The sequence below is a fragment of the Convolutriloba macropyga genome, chromosome 3 (assembly GCF_964194025.1).
Source record: "Convolutriloba macropyga chromosome 3, txConMacr16.3, whole genome shotgun sequence".
Classification (NCBI taxonomy): Eukaryota; Metazoa; Xenacoelomorpha; order Acoela; family Convolutidae; genus Convolutriloba; species Convolutriloba macropyga.
The window spans coordinates 62616130-62639464 of record NC_134470.1 but is presented as its reverse complement, the minus strand read 5'-3'; the positions used below and the strand labels follow the sequence as shown (position 1 = coordinate 62639464).

The window sequence follows — 23335 nt, the reverse complement described above, 5'->3', positions numbered from 1 at the left end:
GTTACAAGATAAGAAAAACAACACTGAAAAGATTTTTTTGGAAACAAACACCTTTTTAATAACAGGAAACATATCAACCTCCTCAGTATTTTTTTCTATATTCTACATAATTAGCTTAATAGCGACTGGTAAGAACTTTTTCTCTAACAAATTTTTACGCCTGCAATGCATTTCTCTTTCATTGTTTTTGACAAAGAACTGAGATTTTAGTACCAAATTTTCTTTATGGTATCATTTGCATTAAAGTCTTTCGTTCATTAAAAAATCGTTCATTATCGCCATGCAAGAGTTTCAAGAAAAATCTTGCTGGACGATAATTAAAAACGCTAAAGAAAAATTGCAAAACTTCTATTAGCACGTAATTTAAGAAAATAATTTGAACAAGGAAGCCCGGTAATGTGCGTTAGCACATAATGTTCCGACCCCACTTATACACTAGTTTGGCTTAACTGTAAAGTTAAAGTTAAATAAAAAACTGTTAAGTAAAAAAACGTTTTTTATGTTGTCATAAAAACAAATGATTTCAAATAATGAAAACCATTAGATATCAAAAGCAAACTTTATACAAGTTGATGTTCATCTATACCGCGATGCGAATACTTTGAGAGCTGTCATTATCCAGAATATATTAATCGTATACAAAATTAAACGACAAATTCAGACGCAAAAAATTCAAAAAATAATGCAAAAAAACAGCGTTGAAGCCGCTTAAACCATAATCTCATCGCTAAAAAACAAAATATAATCAACTGTGCCTTCTTCGAACACCAATAATGACATATAAGACCTCTAAATAACAAGACTTGTTAAAAGGAAGAAAAAAAGAAAAAGTTAAAAAAATTCAAATGTAATTTTCCAAAACAATTAACTGCATCGATATAAAACATTATCTCACAACAGAAATAAAAAAAATTGCTTTTAATTGTCAAGACATGTCATGAATCATATATTATACGTCCACAAAAAGAATGATGAAACGACAAAAGTTAAAATTTCAAACTTTTTTTTGCAAAAAAAACAGGTTTCGAAGCCGTTAAAACACAACCAATAAACAAAAAGACTTCGATATGTTCAATCATGGTTTTCTTCAACACCAATGATTTGATATGCGACATATATTAAGGAGACTCGGTAAGAAATAGGCAAAACAGAACAGCACAGGGCAACACTAAAAAATAAGTCTACACATTTTCTAAAAATATTTGATTTCATACGCAAGAAAAAATCCAGCTATCAAGTGAAATTAGTACATAGATTCCTTTGTTTATCAATAGGATCTACAATATTCCAGAATATAATCCAGTCAAATGATTACAGAAGATTGAAAAAACAATAACCACAAAATTCTGCTAGAACACGGTGTCGAAGCAGTAAAAAAAGATAATCTATAGAACATCAGTAATTAGAAACAATTAACTACTCCGTATAATACTGATGTCGATAATTTGAAAATAAAAAATCAACATATCAGAAATTGCATTTTGCATAATTATCCAGTTTAAGTATAAAAACGGGCAAGTTTTAATTCAAGAACACTTTCAAAGGATCCAAGAGTAAAACTGGCTACCATTGGAGTAGACAAAGATTGTGTCAGCAGTTTTTAGGAGTGTTAATCCAGTAAATGTACAGAAAATGTTTTACAGTAATGTATTTCGTGCCATTTTGAGGCATAAAAGGATAAATTTTGAAAAGATTTAGCCAGAATTGTAATAAAAAAATTGAATCAAACAGTTCAACAAAACTCAATTGTTTTTAGAAGTGAAACCAACAACACCTTCCTTACAAATTTTAACATAAATCCTAGGTAAATTTGGCAATAATTGAGTATAAATATGGCAAATGTGAAAAAAGGAAAGAAAATCAGTCAATAGTTTACAAAAATATAAACTTTCTTAACTCCGTGGAAAACGAAAATCAACGCTGGATGATTTTACAATTGATACCTTTCAGAACCCTCTGCGATGATCGTCTAAAAATGACTGAACAAGAACACTCGTTTGAGTTCATATAGTTTCTCCCCAACTGAAGTGGGTCGGAACAATAGTACTATCAGAAAATTAGCAACAAAAGTCTAAGGTTTAATTTGAAGAACGCTCAAACAGAACTAGATTACATGAGTGCACTAGGGCAATCTTTCTCTGTCGCAACTTTCTTCAAATTTAACCTCAGATTTTAGTTTAAAACTTTCTAACAGCACTATTGTTCCGACCCACATCAGTTGGGTAGGAACTATATACTCCCATGTTTTTTTTGCTCTGTCAATTTTGGCTGATCGATATAATTATCGTAGAGAGTTGTGAGTGATATCATAAGAAAGCTTTTCCAGCGTAGAATATAGAATTAAATTTTTTTTTGGTTTTCGTTTTTTACAGGAAGTTATCGAGGTGCAAAATTTTGTGAATAGTAGACGATATTACCTTCTTTTAATTCACAATTCAGTAGTTTTTTTTCCAAATATTCGTTATTTTTTGGTGAAAAATGTTAAAATTGTTACTGATTTCATTTTAAAAGGTAGAGTAGGGTTGCGGAATTGCTCGATCCGTGTTTTTTGGCAATATTATTTGCAAAATTTGGTGAAATTCCGCCGTTTTTTGTCAAAATAGACCGAAAATGATTTTTTAGCCCACTTTTTTGTAAATTTTGCTGGAAGTGGACACATTGAAACTGTGGTAACATTCTTTATCAACTCAAAAAGAGAGATAGTTGTACTTCCGCAGATTTTAAGAGTCCTCGGATTTATAGCTCTGCCTGTTTTTGGCATACTTATTATCGAGAATTACACAAAATGCCTTATTTTTGATACAATTAGCTTGACGGCTGGTTTTCCTGTTGATAGTTTCATCTGCTTCCAAAGGCTGTCACATGCTCATAGCTAATATGATATTTCATATTAGACTGTCTAATTCTCAGTTAGACTGAAAAATATTTTTTTCCTAAACTGTCAATCGCTATGGTTTGAGCCCATTGGCTACAATTTTACAATAAAAAAAATTACTCAGTCTCTGGTTTTTAAAAGAGCCGACGCAAAGAAAGTTTTTGGAAAACTTATTTTGCAGTTTTTTGCTGAAACTAGCTGCTGAACTTAAAACCCGTGTAAAAACCTTATAGCTCTTTCATCTAATATAAAGTTGAACGGAATAAAAATACTTTTATTTGCAACTCAACAACTTATTCTTCAGTCAGCTACCTTTCTGGTGCCCAACACTAATCATTCACTTCGGCTACATGCTATCTTAACTCAAGCGTGGATTTAAAAAGCTATGACGTTGTACAGATTCGCAATATTTTCAGCAAATTCTTTTTTGAAACAAACGTTCCATTCAACATAGGACACAGATTTAGATGTTCTGTCTTTTTTTACGTGTTACATGATGAGCTTATTTTCAACTGCTACTAAACTTTTATGCGCCATTTTTTTTTAAAAAATTTGACGCATAAAAGTTGCTTACCAATTAAATATAAGCTCACGTTTTTAGCTAACATCCATAATAGTTGAAGGAAGTCGAAATTTTGCAAAATTACTAAACTTTGGTCAATCGTGAAATTTTATTCTTGTTGGAACTCCAAAGTTATCCGTCCTCCCATCTTTCCATCTCTCGAAGCCGATATCTCAGCACTAACTGGGTATTACCAGCACCCTGGGAAACCTGTAGGCTATGTTATTTTTGCCGGATTGACTGTGCGCGTAGCTCCGAACATTTGCCATTAACAAACGTAGCGATCAAGCGCAACGCTCTGAACAGCCGCTGTTACCGATTTAACTGGCAGAGTTGACTAATTGATCGCGCAGAAGTTTGGAGTTATTTCTGTTGTTAAAAAGTTGTTCATCAGTCTGTTAGTAGCTGGGAAATAAATTCAGCTGTGTTGATTGCATTCGAGTACCGGCAGCAAACAGTATTATTGTAGAATTGATTTGAAAAAAATAAGTTGGTGATTATTCGAAGCTTGTGGTTTTTTGAGTTAGACATAGCTATCGTAGTGGATTTTTTCATTGCAACAGTACATATTGCCTGTTGCCTAAATTTATTACAATTTAACTATAATTAGTTATTAGTGTTATTTAATTTGAGTGTTTTAGAAGAGCGCAGTAGGGGAAATCTACTGTTGTTAAGAAAAAAACGAACCACCAAAGTAAACCTTTCAGAATTGTGAGATCTAGCCGCTTTTGTTTGCCCGTGATAAAGAGCCTATTCAAAATACAGAATCTTACGGTGACGTTCCTGGGTGGGCTATCTTCTTCAAGTTACACGATTGAAAGAAGCATGAAAACTTGCGGCTTGGATGATTACTGTTTGTCTAATTTCTTCTCGTGATCAGAACACGCGGCGAACAAATGTGGAGCCGCAGACGAAGAGAAAGAAAGACTGATGGAGATGAACAGACAACATAACGATGTGTTTCAACCCTCGTCTGGAGATGCCTTTGTGTTCGAGCGAATAGTGCGTAAGATTACGGCTGATGGGCTCAAGCTTAGCTTCGCAAGTAATAGTGAACAGGGTTTTAGCAAAGTGACTTTCGCAAGTCACAGTGAACATAGCTGAATGCAGCATTGATTAATATCCGTCAGACGTTGAAAGCCATTTGATAGGCCATGAGCGCATTTCCAGAGTTAAATAGTTAAAGGATGGTAACAGATTTGGCTGGACGAGCTCATCATTGGAGTTTGAAACTAGAATGCATCAATGAAGTGGAAAGGGACAAAATAACTCACTATATATTGTTCGCAAAAGCCCGCAAGGATGCTGAAAACAGTGATTCAAAGGTACAACAGCAGGGTCACTACAAATTGAGACTCAACGGAATTCCTTAAGCACCACTGAGACTGGCAACCTTACGGAGGAAACAACTTTCCTCAACAAAGCCAACTCCTCCTCCGAACAGCTAAAACCAGAGTCTGGTATCAAACTCGACAAGAAAAATGAATGATCTGAAGCCTCAAGAGCCAGATGAGATGGTTGAGGAGTTTGCTATACGATTGAAAGAGTGGTGCAGAAAACTAGATTTGGACCAGGTAGAGGCAGAGTACGCTCAAAAATACGGGGTGTGGCAGAGTGTCCAATATGAGATCTGACAGAGATTACCTGAAAACAGGTGCTGGAGCCGAATGTCTGTATTCATGACCGACGTAGGAAGTGCATGGTGCGATGGAACGAGATCAAGCGAGCAAAACGGATCAACTGAAAGACAGATTGGAAGCAGGAAATTTTCAACGGGAAACAGATCCGACGTCCTCTCCCATCACCAGGAGGAAAAATACCAAGCCGCCTGGGGCAAAAGTGAGCATAAAAAAGCAAATGGAAGAGTCAAGCTGACAAACAGTTTTTGCACGTTAAAACTCGAGGAACCGCACAAACATCAATGAACCACACAAAGCTGATTGACAACAAAGAATCTCCAAGAAGCGATTCAGAAATTGTACTATTAGATGATCAGTCGCCCACAAAAGACGTGAGTGCCTCAACGAACACTTCGAAAGAGGACCACGGAGTTGCTACTTCGAGCTTTGATACTCAGGAGTACACGACCAACAAACATATTGAGGCTTCTTCTCCCCCCCGAGGAGAAAAGCTGAGGTTGAGACGAAGAAAGACGGGCCAACGCTTTTTGAAACCAAAGTACGAAAGCGAGATTCTTTCCAACGCGTTGAATAACCGACAAATGTCGAAAAACTCAGTAAGGGAACTGCTGCGTTCATTGTACTTTCTGACAAAAATTACTGTTGCAGATGAAATTAGATGTGGTTGCTGGCAACCTTCAACAGCCGTTAAAACACGAGCAGTATAATACTGTAAACGGTACGGACGACGCCAAATGGGTGGCACAGAACGAAGAACAGACTGTGGAAAGAACGATTGAAGATAAAAATTTTCTCCAAAAAACAATTTTGAGTTGGCAATATTAGGTGAAGGTTTTGATGCAATAATTGAAGTCAATTAAATATTACCTACACACAGCCGGCTTCCAACCACAAAATGGTTGAATCGTTGGGTCCCGATTTGTCACATGGCTCAGGTAGAGACAAAATAGCAGATTACCCAAAAACAAATGAAATTACCGGGAAAACTCACAGGACGACGGATGGTTCTCTTGACACAAATGAGTATTGTGATGCAGCACGAAACTAGTCGGCAAGCCGGGTTAACTTGTCCGACACTAAACTTGTCGTCTGTTAAAGGTAGAAAATCATTGAAACGCCGTCCCTACAATAACCTCAGAGTTCGCTGAAAGATCCACATTGTACAGATTGCTTAAAGAAGTGGGTTTCTCTATTTAAGTAACCGGGAGACATTGTGGTCAGAATCTGCTCTCGATAACTCAACTGCTACTCTACAGAACCAAAGTCGGTCTCTGGGAATGCATTTTCAACTGGGATGCATACCTTCCGAGATAGCTGCACCAGGTAGAAAATGAGAAGCAACATCGCAAAAATTGGCGAAGAAGCTGCTGAAAAATTATCTTCAAGTGAGACAATGGGTCATCAGAGTAGAAGGCAATTAAGCATGATTGGTAGAAAGCCATGGAGAAGTTGCTCCAACAAATTTGAGCGCAAACGCTTGCCGATCAACGCTGAGATGAATTCGGCCTGCTAATAAGTTCCATTTGACTCTGGCTCGTTCAACCAAATTTCGTCAAATTAGTTAAACTTCCTTCTCACTAACTTGTTTTTCAATCATTTGTGGTGTTAGAGATGATTCATCGGTGCTATAACAATCACCGGAGTGGCAACCAGCTGCCTGCAAGGCAGCTGCTCCATAGGAGAAGGCAAACTTGGACGCATGTACGACCAGATAAAATGCAGGATTCCTTTCGCAAGCAATAGTGAAAAAGCTTTTCAGAAGATTGCAGCATTAAACGATTCCAGTCAGAGGCTGCAGGTCATTCAGCAGACCACGAACTCATTTCCAGAGCACAATACTTACGAGATGGTAACGGATTTTGCTGAACGATTTCATTATTTGTGTTTGAAACTAGAATGCAATGATAAACGGAACGGGCGAAACAACTATCGATACATTGTTTGCAAAAACCTGCAAGCATTTGGTCAGAGAGATAGCAGAGAATTTATGATATAGTTATATCGAAGAAGTTTTGTACGAAGAGATGGTTGAGGAGTTTGCAGTACGATTGAATGAGTGGTGCAAAAAACTAGAACTGGATCAAGTAGACGCAGAGTACGTTCAAGTGTACGCACAGTGGCAGGGTGTCTCATATGAGATCTGCCAGCGATTACCCGAAAAATGGATGCTAGAGCCGAATATCTATTCTCTTGAACGATATGCAGATAGTGGATGGTAAGATGAAACGAAATCAAGCGACCAAACAGGATCAACTGAAGCTAGAATGGAAGCAGAAAAACTTTGTATGTGAAACGGATGCGACATTCCATCCCACCACGAGAAAGAAGACTTAAGCGAAGCTGCCTGGGAGAAAATTAAGCAAAAAAATCGAGCGAAAAAAAGGGTGACGAAAATCTTTTGTACGTTAAAACTGCAGCAACCGCACGAACATCATTTTACCACAGAAAACTGATTGACAACGAAGAACCCTTAATAAGCGATTCAGATATTGTTTTTTTAGCTGGTCAGTTGCCCACAAAAGGAGTGAGAGCCTCAATCCATAGTCAGAAAGAGAACCAACGATTTGCTACTTCGAGATTTGATACTCAGGAGTACACGACCAACGCACATATTGAGGCTTTTTCTCCCCGAGAAGAAAAGCTGAGGTTGAGACAAGGAAAGACGGGCCACCGCTTGTCGAAGGAGAAGTGTGAAAGCGAGATTCTTTCCAACGCGTTGGATAACTGTCAAATATCGAAAAACTTAGTGTGTGAAGTGCTGCATATATTCTACTTTTTGATAAAATTGTTGCAGATGAAAACAACTGTGTAAAACACGAGCAGGATAATACTGCAAACTGTATCGACGATGTCCGCGGTGGGCGGCACAAAACGAAGTGCTACCTGTTGAGATAAATGGTTGATGGCGAAAAAAAGATCTCGCCTAATGATGATCTTCTACAAGAAAACAATTTTGAGATGGCAATATTGGATGAAGGTTTTGATGCTGTGGTTGAGGTCACTGAAAGACTCCTTGACACTCAGTTGGCTTCAAACACTAAGAATATGGAACTGTCGCGTCTCGATTTGCCACAAGGCGCAGGGATACAATAGAGGACTACCCCAAAATCAAATGAAATTACTCGCAAAACTTAAGGGACGACTGAGGGATTTCTTGATATAATTGCGGCACAAAACTAATCGGTCCGCCTATTTTAATACTCGGCAAGGAAATTTGTTGACTGTGAGCGATTAGAAAATCAAAAAACGCCGTCCCTACCACAACACCCCTGAGTTCGCTGAAAGATCCACTTCGTGCAGATTGCCTAAAGAATTGAGTTTCTGTATTGAAGTAACCGCGAAACGTTCTGGTCAGAGCGAACGCTCTTGAGAACCCAACTGCTACTCTACAGAACCAATTTCGGTCTCTGGGACTGCATTTTCAACCGGGATGCATACCTTCAGAGATAGCTGCCCTAGGATGTAGACAAAAAAGAACCAAGAAAACGAGAAGCAACATTGCAAAAATCGGCGAATAAGCTGCCGAAAAACTATCTTCAAGTGAGACGACGGGTCACCAGAGTAAAAGGCAAGTAAGCATGATTGGGAAAAAGCCAGGGAAAAGTTTCTCCAACACATTTGAGAGCAAATTTTTGCCAATCAACACTGAGATGAATTCTGCCTGCTAATAAATTACAATTGACCCTTCGTAAAATTTGTTAAACTTCTTTCTCACTAAGTTGTTTTCCTATCATTCGTGGTGTTAGAGATGATTCATCGGTGCTGTAACAATCATCGAAGTGGTGAACAGCTGCCTTCAGAGCAGTTGAACCTTAAGCGAATGCAAACTTGGACCCAAAAAAAGAAAACAAATAAGCAGCAAAGAAACAGTGGTGTCACAACACCTGTAAAACAGTTTAGCCGCAAATTTTAAAAAGGCCATTTGGCTACGAGCAAGATTTGAAATAAACTGAATATTAAAGAAAGAAAGAAAGTTGAAGATAAACTCCCGTTTCTATCTGCGACAAATGCTCGTCAACGACTATTATTTTCCCAAGAAGAGATAGAGAATGCAGAACAGTTTGTGACAAGAGAGCTCGGAAGACACATAAAGATCAGCCGTTTACGATCACTGCAGGCACGGAAAGTAGAGCGACTAAAGAGAGGTTTCTTTACAAGATGGGATTACACAGCGCATCAGGTGTTGGCCTTTATGGACAGATCGTGTAAGGTCTTGTTTTAACCAGTCACGAACTGGCTAATTTGGGTGCACTTATGAACAAAAATGCAAAAGATATCAGAGGTGTTCTGAAACAGACGCTGAGTTTCGTGCAGTTCTTTTAGTGAGATAGCAAAGTTGATGCGCAACTCTTAAGAAAAATTTCAAACACTTAGTGGGGCCCATCGGTGGGAGAACTCTTCGGGACCTTTCTACAACGTTCCGGGAAAGAAATGTGTAAGCACTTAACTTGAGGGTTGGAATATTGAATAGTTTGTTCCTAAATAACTTGTCGAGCGAACCAACAATCAGTTGAGCAGTTACAACGACTACACCAAGCGGGCAAGACCGACATTGAGAAAGAGATTGCCTTAAGAAGTGTGTCTTGTGTGCAGATAACCCTTACGAAAACTAAATTCATAAGGATTCTGTTTGAATGTTGAGCATCAACCTTTATTACAGTTTTACTGATAAAAATTTGTTCTTGATGTTAAATTTATCCGGGAGGACAAAAATATAGAACAGAAGAATATAAAAACGTATCCAGGAAGCCGTTATTTCTAAGCGACAGGTATTCAATAAAAGATTTTGCTTATATCTTAGACTGATTAATATGAAAATGCATTCTATGCTGAGTGGTAGCTTACTTCAACCATCGTGTAGCTCTTTGTAACGCAAAAGCTGCGGTTACTTGCTAACATCCATATTAACTGAAGGAATTTGAACTTTTGCAAAAATCCTAAGTTTTGGTCAACTGTGAACTTTTTTTCAGTTGGAACTACGAAGTTATCCATCCCCCCCATTTTTCGCAGTCAATATCCCAGCACCAACTGGACGTTAACAGCACACTGCGGGACCTATAAGCTGGTTATTTTTATCGGATCGATTGTGTGCGAACTTCTGAATAGTCGCTGTTACTGAAAGTAGCCATTGAGCGCGAAGCTCTGAATAGTTGCTGTTCCTAAACGTTGCGATTGAGGGCAATGCTCTGAATATTCGCTGTTACCGATATAATTGGCAGAATTGCTTGATTGATCAAGCAGAAGCTCGGAGTCAGTTTTGTTAGACTGTTGTTCATCAGTCTGTTATTAGCCAAGGGATAATTTGAGCAGAAAGTTGATTGCGTTCGAGTACCGGCAGCAAACGGTATTACTGTAGAATTGAATTGAAAAACAACTTTGTTGGTTATTTTTCCAACCTTGTGATTGCTTGTGTTAGGCTAAGTTATAGTAGTAGTTATTTTGAGTGCATGAGAGCATACTAACTGATGCCTGGAGTTACTATAATTTTTATTATAATTAGTTATTAGTGTTATTTAGTTGGAGTGTTTTAAAATTGACACTTTTGAACAGCCAAGAGCACAGTACGGGAATGAACCACCAAACTAAGCCTTTCGGAGTTGTGAGATCTTGGCGCTATTGTTTTCCGGTGATACGCAGCCCGATCAAAATTCTGAATCTTACTTTCTTGATAAAATTTTCCTGATTTTTAATTTGCCTTTCTATCTCTTTAATATACTCATAACAGCGATAAAATAAACAAATTTTTGAATAATAAAATATCAAGACAAAAAAGCTCCTTTTCATTTGTTTTGCTGTGTCAAACAACAAGATATTAGTAAGAAACAATTTTGCAGCATCAATTTGAATAGTCAAGAACAATAAAATTTTAAAATTTTAAATGTTAAGCTTAAAACTCCGCAACCATTTGAAACACGACCCTATTCAAGTTTCCTTACAAGGAGTTTAAAATCAAAATCAAGCTTTTTTGTTGACAAATTATTTCTATATGTGTTAACTGTTCCTCTGCCTTTGATTTTGGTAGTTGATTTGTTTTGGAACTTTTCAACCATTTTACCTTCGTCATAGAGAAACCTGCGGTTACGTTCAGGCAATCTCATATCAGTTGAAATGAAATTTATGAAAAGAGTAAAGACTTTTTATAACTGAAAAACTAATAGCTCTAAAAAACCAGCATCAGCAAATCAATTAAAAGCTCTAAATTTGATGATTAAACTCTTTATTTTTTCGACATCAAAATTTTTCTAATATACTGTTTGTCAGTACATTCTAGGACACACGGGATGGGACACTAAACCCAGGTAAAGGTCACCGACCCAAGCCACCTCTTATCATTAGACTGGGTCTGTGCCAGCCCGAAATGAGAATTTCGTGCGATCTCTGATCAGACTTTCGGGCGACTCAAGAAATAGTGCGATTTTTGCGCGACCGTAGCCACCTCTGATCAGACAATGCCAGACAACAATTGGCCTCTGATCGGATTTTCGCTCAACCATGTTCAATTTTTTGAGCGACTTTTGTGCTGCCCAAATTGTTTGTGCAACTTTAGTGCGGTCAATGTTCCCTCTGATCTTACCCGCCTTCAAACTTCATCCTGTGATCAGACAATTCTCTAATACATGTTAAACTCACTGGGAAATTGTATAAAATTCAAACATATAGAATCCAACTTAAATTTGAATAAGATATTATATCTTGTTGACGTTAGGGCAGAAATATTTTATGAGCATGTTAACAGAAATCATATCCATATGCCGGAAATTTTTTTAGTCACCAGAAACAGTGTTATAAACTGCAAATAAATGAAAACCGTCAGTTTTTGCTCTGTGATCAGATTTTGGGGTGACTATTGACCAGACTTTGGGCACTGATCAGACTTTCTTGCTACCATTGTCCAGATTATCGTGCAACTATAACACTTTTCAGAGCTTATTTGGGTAGCACTATGCCCCACCCAGGTCGAGGTGGCCAGACCGAAATGACCCCTGATCAGACGAGTTTCGAGCGCACACATGTTCCTGGTGCGCTCGAATTACATGGTCTGGAAAAGGCTTCGAGCGCACTTTTGTCTGGACAATGGTCTGGAACTTGTCTGATCAGAGGCCACTTTGTTCTGGGACGGTCTGATCAGAGGTCACTTTGGTCTGGGACGGTCTGATCAGAGGCAGTTTCAAGCGCACACAAGTCTGATCAAAGGCCGATTCGAGCACACACTAGTCTGACCAGAGACCAATTCGAGCGACATTTTTTTCAAGTTGTTTTTGTTTTCTTACTGACTTTTGTTGTCTCGGGTAAGAGACAACAATAAAACAGCATTCTCATCGGAACTTCATCTGAAAATCTGATGGGTTTGATCAGAACCAAGGGTTCCAGCTGATAACAACTGCCGGTCCCCTCAAGAAAAGATTTTGAATCAAAGTAGATCAAGACGTTTTTATGCAGAGCTGTCTAAGTTCATTTTTTTAGTTAAAAGCATAAAAAATGGCATACTCAGTAATTTTTTTGATCATTTTTTTTCGATTCACTTTCATTAACAATACTTTCAGGATTGGTTATTTTTGTTAGTTGAATATAAGATTGATAAAATGATAGATGAAATGAGTATATTATAACGATATTAATAGATTTGTTCATGTTTAAAAACATTCTCTGATCAGACTATTTCGAACGCACTTTAGTCTGGACAATGGTCTGGAACTCGTCTGGACAATGGTCTGGAACTTGTCTGATCAGGGGTCACTTCGGTCTGGAACTCGCCTGATCAGAGGCGGCTTCGAGCGCACTTCGAGCGCACAATGATCTTCGAGCGCATTCTCGTCTGATCAGAGGTCACTTCGATCTGGGACGGTCTGATCAGAGGTCCCACTTGTCTGGGACGGTCTGATCAGAGGCAATTTCGAGCGCGACCTCAACCTGGGCAGTGTGCATAACCCAAGTGGGTGTGATCGGAGGTTGTTTGTATAGGACCTTAACCTGGGAAGCACCTGGCTTGACCTTCAAAAGAAATATTGATTGTTTGATGTAGTTTAGTGAAAACCAGCAGGTCACTTAATTTAATACAACTCTCCAGCTCAATAAAGATGAAGTTCTGTTACGTTATTTCTATTTGCATGTTTATGGCTTTGAAGGGCCATCTTAAGGACTCGGATATATCTCCTTTAGCTGCAGATGCCGAGTTTAGCAGCCGTATTATCAGTGGTCAAAGATCTGACCCGAGAAGCTATTTTGTTCGTATTATTAATGTGAGTCAGAGTGGTGAAGATTTCGTGTGCGGAGGAGCAGTAATTCACGATACATACGTTTTAACAGCAGCCCATTGCTTGGAGTATGTTGGTAAGTGTTATTTTCCATACCCTAGTTGACCACCATAAACCATTCTTGGCAACCACATCAAAGCCATATATGGAGTTTATGGTAACTTGGCAACTATATAGCTGTCAATAAAAAAATAAACATAACTCGAACAGCTCTTAAAACAAACAATCATTGCACCCTGAGTGGAGAAAAACTCATCAAAACACTTGATAAAAAAATAAAGCTTACAATATCTTGGAAACCACACCCAAGACCATGCATATTCATGGTTCCATGTAAGACCATATAAGTCACAGCTGAAAATACGAAAAAAATACAGAACAGTTAAACGAACAACGTGCGACTACATTAAGCCTTCCGGAAAGCGATATCAGTTAGTTGAATTTTTTATCTCTTGGCAACCATATTCAAGACCATAAAAATCTATAGTCTTGCCAGTGGTTGCCAAGGAATCCATGAGTTCTAAACACTTTTCAGGAGTTCTAAAATCTATGAGTTATCAAATCACTTAGCCAATAAACCTACAATGTAAAAACAAGAAACCTCATAGAAACAAGTAAGAACGATGTATGAAAGACGCATGAACCGTGTAAGAACGGTAGATCACATAGGAATTATAAAAAGCACACGTAGGAACGATGTAAGAACCGTGTAAGAACCGAATATGGAACATAAAGGAACCTTGCATGGATCGTATTTGAACCATATATGGTACCAATATTCTATAAGTCGTGCAAAGCGCCTAAAGTTGAGACAGCTTTATAAGCGGTGTCTGTGTGTTGAAAGAACGCTATAGTTTGCATACCGGATACGATGTGAGAATAACATATGACAATCTTGGCAAACATGGCAAGATCATATAAGAAATTATATGGCCTATATGGAACCATATATGGTTCTTGGATATGGTTCCCAAGAAAGGTCATTATGGGTATTTCCATATACGTACAGCTCATTTTTAGTATAAGTTGACATGCAACTCAATAATAGCATTTTGGGATCATAGAACAGTTATTTAGTATAGATTGAATAAAAAAACTACAAATTTCAACTGGTACACTCATACCAAGATATTATGCGAGTTATTCAACTCTTTTTAACAATGCCCTGAATAAAACAGTTTTTAGCTCAATCAATGATTTCTCTTGACAAAGTAAGACAAGATTAAAAAATCAAGCGTGTAGTCAAGGACCTATAAAACTTCTGTGGATACTGTCAATTACAGCGATTTATGCATGGCATGGCAAAGAGCTGCTCTTAGCGTGCATACAAACTCCAAATTTTCACTCTTTTCCACAGGTCAAATTTTAAAATAAAAGTTAGACTTAATAAAAGTGAAAAGCAGTGGTAGTGTGCTCAATCTTGCCTATTTTTTTAAAAAACAAATTTGTCTGTCGCCTAACAGCGGAAGTGTTTTTAAATACCCAAGCCGAGGTATTTTGGTAAAATTGTGTAAGATAAGCGACAACTAGCAATGAAAAGTTGGAAAAGGTACCGCAATTTTCTTAAATTATCTTGCGGTGAATGCATTGAACTTTCCGTTTTTGGGGTAGATCTTAAATAATTTTGCGTTTCTAAAAATAGATCTTACACAATTTGGCGTGTCTAAGCGTATATCTTACCTGAACCCGACGCTCACACCTCTGTCTTTGAGACTGAAACCCCTAACCTCCTACAAACTTGACTACTCATCTACCACTTTGCTTACTAACCAGATCAATCTTGTATAATTTGCTAGATCTCAAATACCATTGGCTAATTGTTGGCCTTAATAACTACTTATCGCTTTTATTATAGAAAAACTGTATAACATTGTGCACAAAAAACATTTGACAATGTTGTCCACGTCAACAGTTTCGTTACGACTAAACCATGACATGAGAAACTTTGCAATTTATTAATTGAGAACTATTTCAGATATCAATTTCCATAGACATTTCTATTCCGACCCAACCCCTAGTGAGGAGGAACTATATGCTCAACTAGTTTTCTTACTGTTCAGTCATTTTTGACCAATCGATCTATTATTCGGAGAGAATTGAGAAAGGTATCAATAGAAAGGCCGTCTAAGCGTAGAATATTGATTCATTTTTTTTATTTCGGGATTTTTAAAATGAAGCTCGCAAAATTGGGTTAAAAACGATCTTCACAATATTGGGAAAAATCGGCTGGTTTCTGTTGTTTTTGCTCTTTATTTCCGTAATTCTGGTCCAAATTTCTTATCGATTTTGCTGAAAGATCAAATCGTTAAAAACAGCGCAAAACTAACTCGATAATTATGCAAAATGCTCATTATAGTTTATATAATAATATTCTCAAATTAGCTATTTTGAAGAAAGTTTCGGTAAGTTACGTGTATTTAATGGATACGCAGCAATATCAATGGTTGTTTTGCTCTGATCATGGTTTTTTTTCGACAAAATCTTATAATCAGCAATAATTATCAGATTCTATTAATGAATAAATGAGGCCCAATGGTGTCCACTGGTGTCCATTGATACGTGATGGCTCTTGTAATTTTAAATAACATCTATGAATAACATACGAAAATTTGATCTTACCATTTTTTTTGTTTAAACTCTGTCATCTCAAGGCTTAATCTGTTACAACATATCGAGTTCTCATTGTAAAAATTTCGTCTATTCAGCGGTTTTTTGTAATAACTAATGGTTTTATGGCATTAGAACCGCGGGTTTCCTTAGTTTTTTTTAGTTTAGGATACTTTCAAATTTTTTGTTCTTTTTTGTCGTGTTGCATTTCTTCAAGAATGACAGATTCAATTGGCGTTGAATGAATCCGCAATTGAAATTATCTAATGTATTTATTGAATGGCTCATGGCCGCTTCAACGTCTCCGACACCATTTTTTTGCTAAAATTATCTTATTTCTCGGATTTTGTCTTATAGTTCTTTTCGTAGTGTTATATCAAGTTTTAGAGAATGATAGGTATCTTTCTCTAGAGGTCTACTTAGTCTTCTATGAAGATTTAACTGATCATGTTTAAAAATTTGAGTTGATACACAATGGTTTTAAGGACTGCGAAATAAATCTATTCAAAAAATTTAGACAAAGTTTTGAATTTTGCCCTTCTCCTTCAAAACAAAGGCTCCGTAATGACAAGTACAAATATTTCATTTGATATATTCAATATTCAAAAAGGCTCCGTAATGACAAGTACAAATATTTCATTTGACATATTCAAAAATTTTCATTGATTTCCTGTTTTGGTTGATGGGTTTATAGCTTTGACAAACGTGTGTTCATGGAGATCTTGGGAGATTTGGGTACTGGTCAATTTTTGAGTTTCCTTTGTTCAATTTTTCACAGTCATTTTTTGAAGAGGGCCCATTAATGTTCAAATCAGATCCTGTTAAAAATAAGCTTAGTTTCGGTATTGCCCTCATTGGATTCATGTTTGTTATGACTTTGGAAAATAATTGGTTTTTAAAAATCATGGTATTTAGAGCCTCGCCAATTTTTAAATCTTATTTTTTTGAACTTGTAGCTGCTGAGTGGCCCATTATTGTTCAAATCAGACCCTGTTAAAAATAAGCTTAGTTTCGGTATTGCCCTCATTGGATTCATGTTTGTTATGACTTTGGAAAATAATTGGTTTTTAAAAATCATGGTATTTAGAGCCTCGCCAATTTTTAAATCTTATTTTTTAAAGCTTGTAGCTGCTGAGTCTTAGCAACGGCAGTAGTGAAAATGGTTGTTTTTATGCTATCTATTTATTTTTTGGCGTTGATACTATAATTTTTTGAAAATGCGACTTTTGGTGTTTTCTCGTTTTGGTGTACTTTGTCATCTTGTCGACTTATCGCATTAATTACGTCTCATTGGCGTCGCAGGAAGGTGCAATTTCAGTAAAGAAAAGCATGCTTTAACGGCTTCGTCACCGTTCTCTTGCGAATTTTAATTGATTTTTAAAATTTGCTTGTGTCTGTCGTTGTTTTTGAAGTCATATGAGATATTCTCAATGGCTTCCTATGGAGGGATAATTGAATCTATTTCTATTGCAGCTGATAAGTAATAGTTTTAATGTCTTTGAAAATATTTGCTTTACAAAAGCATTTTTTGAAAATTGCCTTTGTTTTCCTTTGTCGAGTTGTTATCTATTTTCATTGAAAACAAGTCCCATATCTTCTCTAGTGAAGTGAAGATTACTTGCCCGAGTTAAGGCTCTGTTGGATTATATTTTAACTTCATTATTGAGTTAAATTCTTTTTTAAAAAGACATCATTATGATTTTGATTGATGTTTGCTGTTGTTAATTGATTTTGTTTGTCTTATCTCGTAGTCTGATAATGGTAGTTCATCGGCCTCCAATCTCAGTATTTTTTAATTCATATTTTAGTGGAAGAGGCACATACATTACCATTCGTGTACATATACATACAAAACAGCGTGCAAAAGACGTTTAAAACCCCGAAAATAGTTGTACACGAATAGTACCAAGGATGAAGTCCGCGACCCAAGACAGGTATTGGCCAGACCGACTTGGGTCGCGGACAGGGGGGTCCGGTGCGACTGCCCCCAATGGTCTGGAAAAAATTGGGTCGCGCCTTCCGTCTGGCCAATGGCAATTTCGGTCTGGCCGATACCCAAATTTCGGTTTGTTCGGTCTGGCCAATACCCTGATTTCGGTCTTTTCGGTCTGGTCAATACCATGCTTTCGGTCTATTCTGTCTGGCCAATGCCCATACTTCGCTCTGGCCAATACCCTGATTTCGATCTGGCACGGTCTTTACATGGGTCGAGCAAGGGTCTGTTCATAAGGCAAATAAAGTCGAGCACGGTCTTTTCATGGGTCGAGCAAGGGTCAGTTCATAAGCCAAATAAAGTCGAGCACGGTCTTTACATGGGTCGAGCAAGGGTCTGTTCATAAGCCAAATAAAATCGAGCAAGGTCTTTTCATGGGTCGAGCAAGGGTCTGTTCATAAGCCAAATAAAGTCGAGCACGGTCTTTTCATGGGTCGAGCAAGGGTCAGTTCATAAGCCAAATGAACATTTTAAACATCTTTTTTTAGCAGAAATACTGCCGGAAAATTATCTCAAGTTGATTGAATTATTTTGTTATAACGTGCCTCTTCCGTTAATTTCATTAAAAAAGAAGGACTGATGCCGATTGAGGAACATTTGCTGCTGATAATTAGTAAAATTATGATTTCAGACAGCGTAGCCGTTGCAGTTGGACATTTCCATGAACAAAACCCGGAATTGGAGTACTACAGAAATATGCCCCACGAATCTCATAAAGATTATAGGTAACAGATAATATTAGTTTTGCTGACCCAATGAGTTTTTTTGTTCTAATGCTGGCTTGTGATAAATTGTCTTCACAATGTTTTGATTGGCACAAATAATGTTGTTAACCTTCTTCACGAAAAAGTCGCATTGATTTTCAGACACGCCTCTATACGATGTGCCACACACATATGTACATAGATATATTTATGTACATTCTGAACGACAAATAAAGAGAGTTAAAAGTTGAATTTTCAAATAGCAGAGTTGCTAATTAACTTGTCGGAAAACACAAGTTTTAATGGACAGGAGCCCATTTAATTTCAAAAAGTACATTAAAATTACTTCCCAAAAAAGCAACTAATAACAGAGAACTCTTTGAAAGCAGTATTTAAGGCTGACAGAGCTCCACCTGAACCTTCCCAAAAACATTTATGTACAAATATATGTATCTATATTTCTGTTTGTGTGTGTGTGAGAGTGCGTATGTGTTTGTGTGTGTATGTCCGGGTGTGTGCATGCGCGTATATGTGTGGGTGTGTGTGTGTGTGTGGATGTGTGTGCTCGCTCGCGCGTGTCTGTGTAGGTGTGTGCAAGTGAGTGCGTGCGTGTGTGTGTGTGTGTGTGTGTGTGTGTGTGTGTGTGTGCTCGTGTGTTTGCGCGTGAGTGCGCGCGTTATGTGTGCGCGTGTTCGTGCGTGTCTGTGCTTGTGTGCGTGCGTGTGTCTGTGCGCGCGTGTGTGTGTGTGTGTATGCGTGTATGTGTGTATGTGTGCTTGTGTATGTGTGTAGGCGTGTGTGTGTGTGTGTGTGTGTGCGTGTTGGTTGGCGGGAGTACGTGTGTAACTGCCAAAATTTCATCGGTCAATGAGAATGTTTTCAATATCTCAATTAGTATACGCACAGATTATTATATGAAACCAGGCAATTCATGCAAATCTGGGCCTTGCATGGTAGTTGCCAGAGTGTGCGCGTGTGTGTCCGCGCCTTTGTGTGTGTGCTCGCGTGTGTGTTTGTGTGGGCGTCTGTGTGCGGGTTTGTGTGCGTACGTATGTGTGTGTGTGTGTGTGTGTGTGTGTGTGCGAGCAAGTGTGTGTACAGGATGCCTGGATATGTGTGTAACTGCGAAAATTTCATCAGACAATGAGAATGGTTTAAATATCTCAATTAGTATATACGCACAGATTATTATGAAACCAGACAACTCAGGCAAATCTGGGCCTTGCATGGTAGTTGCCAGAGTGTGCGCGTGTGTGTCCGCGCCTTTGTGTGTGTGCTCGCGTGTGTGTTTGTGTGGGCGTCTGTGTGCGGGTTTGTGTGCGTACGTATGTGTGTGTGTGTGTGTGTGTGTGTGTGTGTGTGTGCGAGCAAGTGTGTGTACAGGATGCCTGGATATGTGTGTAACTGCGAAAATTTCATCAGACAATGAGAATGGTTTAAATATCTCAATTAGTATATACGCACAGATTATTATGAAACCAGACAACTCAGGCAAATCTGGGCCTTGCATGGTAGTTGCTAGAGTGTGCGTGTGTGTGCGTGTGTGCGGGTTTGTGTGTGAGGTCGTGTGTATGTGTGTGCTGGTTGGCGGGAGTATGTGTGTAACTGCAAAAATTTCATTGGTCAATGAGAATGTTTTCAATATCTCAATTAGTATACGCACAGATTATTATGAAACCAGGCAATTCATGCAAATCTGTGCCTTGCATGGTAGTTGCCTGAGAGTGATAGTTTTGATGAGCATGAGTTGAAATATCCCCCGTATTGTCAACACTGAAGACACAACATTGAACGAAGGACTCTTCTGCGCCAATTATTTTTTAAAGAATACTGATTCGATGAAAAAGAAAAATAAGAAAAAGAAAATAAAAAGAAAAAGAAAATAAAATATGACACCTGTTATTTCCAAATATGACACCTGTTGAAAATTTTTGAAGAAATAAATTATATTGTTCCAATGTTGGAAAGTGATTTTCACAATGATAGGTTCTTCTTAACTAACTCGCTATTTTATTTGCCGGTTAGACAGACCACTTCTCATCGAATATCGAAAAAAACTAGTCTTAAAAATTAACGAGAAAAAATTCAGCGGATAAAAGAGCTTTTCTGGGTACAATGGATAGTTCTGTGAAATAGGTTTTGCGTACAATAGATAGTAATTAAAAACATTTTCACAAACTATGAAAATTAACTCTGTAAGGGGAGATAAGGGAGATATTTTGAAACAAGTCTCCTGAAGATGAACAAAATAGAGCACAAAAGAATCAGTACCTATAACATACGTGCAATTTTTCTTCAAATTGGATGAAAAGGAAGCAAACCAGGAGGTTTGGCAATTACCTTTGCAAATAATGTTCCAAGCCCGCGAGTGAGTATAGCAATAAGTCTATTTTTTTACTTCCTTAGACTAGACAAAAATTGCCCTGAGAAAAGTACTTCGATTGAAATAATGAAATCGAGCTAACACAATTTCAAAAGCAGAAAAAATGTTATCAAGTAAACACCTAAGATTACCAGACAACAAAAAATGATGCTCTGAATTCACATTGTTTTTGTTCAACCAAGATTCTTTTCGTCCTACCAAGATTGTTTTTGTCCAAATTGAGTTTTGCCAAGCATTATACTTTTATGGTAATGTTACATGAAAAATTAGTATTTGAAAATTGGTTTAGATAGAATAGCAGAAAAATCAAACTTCAGCACAATATGTCCTTCAAGTAGCATTGTCACGCAAACCCGATTTAATTTCAATTAGAATCTGATTTCTCAATCAAGAAGAAAAAAAGATGCAGATATTATTTTACTGAATGATGTAAGTAATTGATGATCAGGAAAATTGTTATGTAATTGACCTGAAAACCCACATAGAATGCACTAAAAAAGACCTCCCGAACACAAAATCAGCTGCTGAGTAGTGGTCACCGCTTATGACTAAACGGCTATGACTAAAAACCGCTTATGACTACCGGGCGAATGATCAGATGTTCGTAACATAGAAAAAAAAACGAGACATATCATGAATTGCGACCAAAAAGAATGAATAAAATAGTCAAGCAAAAATGTTGACACATGACTACAATAATTGCTTCACACTTTAACTCGAGAGCAATTGAAAACGTTCATAGAGAATGCTTTTCCAGTTAGTGTTTAATAGCTTGATCGAGTCAGGTATATAAAAAAACTGCCATTCTTCAAACTGTTTAGAGTGAACGGTGAGATTCAGAATGATATAGCACTCATTAGATTATGTGGCTCGGGCAAAAATGGGAAGATGTTAACACTGCCGTCTCTTCGTACCTGTGAAAGCAACGAAATTAGCACTGCAAATAGATACACAATTGTTGGCCTGGGTCAAATCACGCCAAATTCTGCCAGACATAAAGCAAAATATCCAGAATTTCTCCAAGTTGCTGAGCAGCAGGAATACAATGAAGCGAATAGCTGCGGTTCAATGGGACTGTTTGATGAAAGTTTCTAATCTCTGCATAACCACAAATCATTACTTTATAAGCGCGAGATCAACAAATAAAGAAAGTTCAGTCAAGGTTAGGAGCTGCGCACTAAATAATGTATAGGTAAATTAACCTGAACAGTGTGCAGGTAAGGCCATGAGCAGATAAAATTTACCAGTACAATTTTGCCAAAAAATACTTACCTGTACACCATTAAGGTAAATTTTAAGTTTTTCCGGCGTTTCCTCCAGTTTGTTTCCATTACCACGCGTGAACAATTACGCTAAACGCTTCTATTTGTGCTTTGTGCTGATAACTATTCTTATCAATTATAAAAGGTGCAGCGGTGCATAAATATTATAATTATGGAGGGTGACAATCTACCAGCTGGGGGGGGGGGGAGTATGCGCAAGCGTTGTATTAATACTAGGGAGATATTAATAAACAACGTTTACGTATACTAGTAGGTCGACATGTCAAGCTAAGTTTTAATTTACATCCAAATAATTTCAACTGACTATCTACATGAAACTTTCTAGAAAGAGACAAAAATTTGCCTAATGGACACACCAAATTCAAACGGAAATGACATACCCATGGATTCGTGCAAACAGGACAGCGGTAGTCCCATTTTGATAAAGAACAAAAAGGTGAAAAACGAATGTCAATATGGCATTGTTTCTCGAGGAACATTGAGTTGTGATGGCTCTGGCTCGATTAATGTTCGAGTTGCCGCATACAAAACATGGATCAAAGCTACAGAGAGGAAGCTTTATAACAGGCCGTGCCCAGAAAACAATCATTAGAAAATTTACTCAAATATGCTCTAAAATTCGCATCCAATGGACGAACACAATAATTTAAATTTTGAAAACTTTGAGTTTGAACTGTTCATACATACAGAAATCGAAACCAAAAATCTCACTTCCCAGGTTTAGACCTCGACTTATGAAAAGACTAAAAAAAGTCTAGTGGGGGGGGGGGGGGGTCAAAATTGAACACAATTACACAGTCGAGCACTCTGTTAAAGTCGAGCACGAATATTATGGGGGAGTAAAGTCTTTTCATAGGCATTCGGTTCGAGCGTGGTCTCTTCATGGGTCGAGTAAAAGTCTGCATAAGCATCTTGGGTCCAGTCTGGTCTTTTCATAGACATTTTGGTTGCGGCATGGTCTTTTTATAGGCATTTTGGGTCGAGCAATGTCTTTTCATGGGTCGAGAACAATCTAGCCAAGGAAAATTCATCG

At 37.6% G+C, this 23335-nt stretch overlaps 1 protein-coding gene across 1 annotated transcript; it reads left to right on the top strand.

Annotated features, from left to right (window-relative positions):
- On the top strand, positions 1-22938 carry LOC142337190 (cathepsin G-like). Its single transcript, XM_075386322.1, has 6 exons — positions 1-128; positions 11349-11376; positions 13101-13408; positions 18564-18657; positions 21841-22102; positions 22628-22938. The coding sequence occupies exons 3-6, from the start codon at positions 13156-13158 to the stop codon at positions 22892-22894; spliced, it is 876 nt and encodes a 291-aa protein (XP_075242437.1). The 5' UTR covers positions 1-128; positions 11349-11376; positions 13101-13155; the 3' UTR covers positions 22895-22938.
- The last annotated feature ends 397 nt before the right edge of the window (positions 22939-23335 follow it).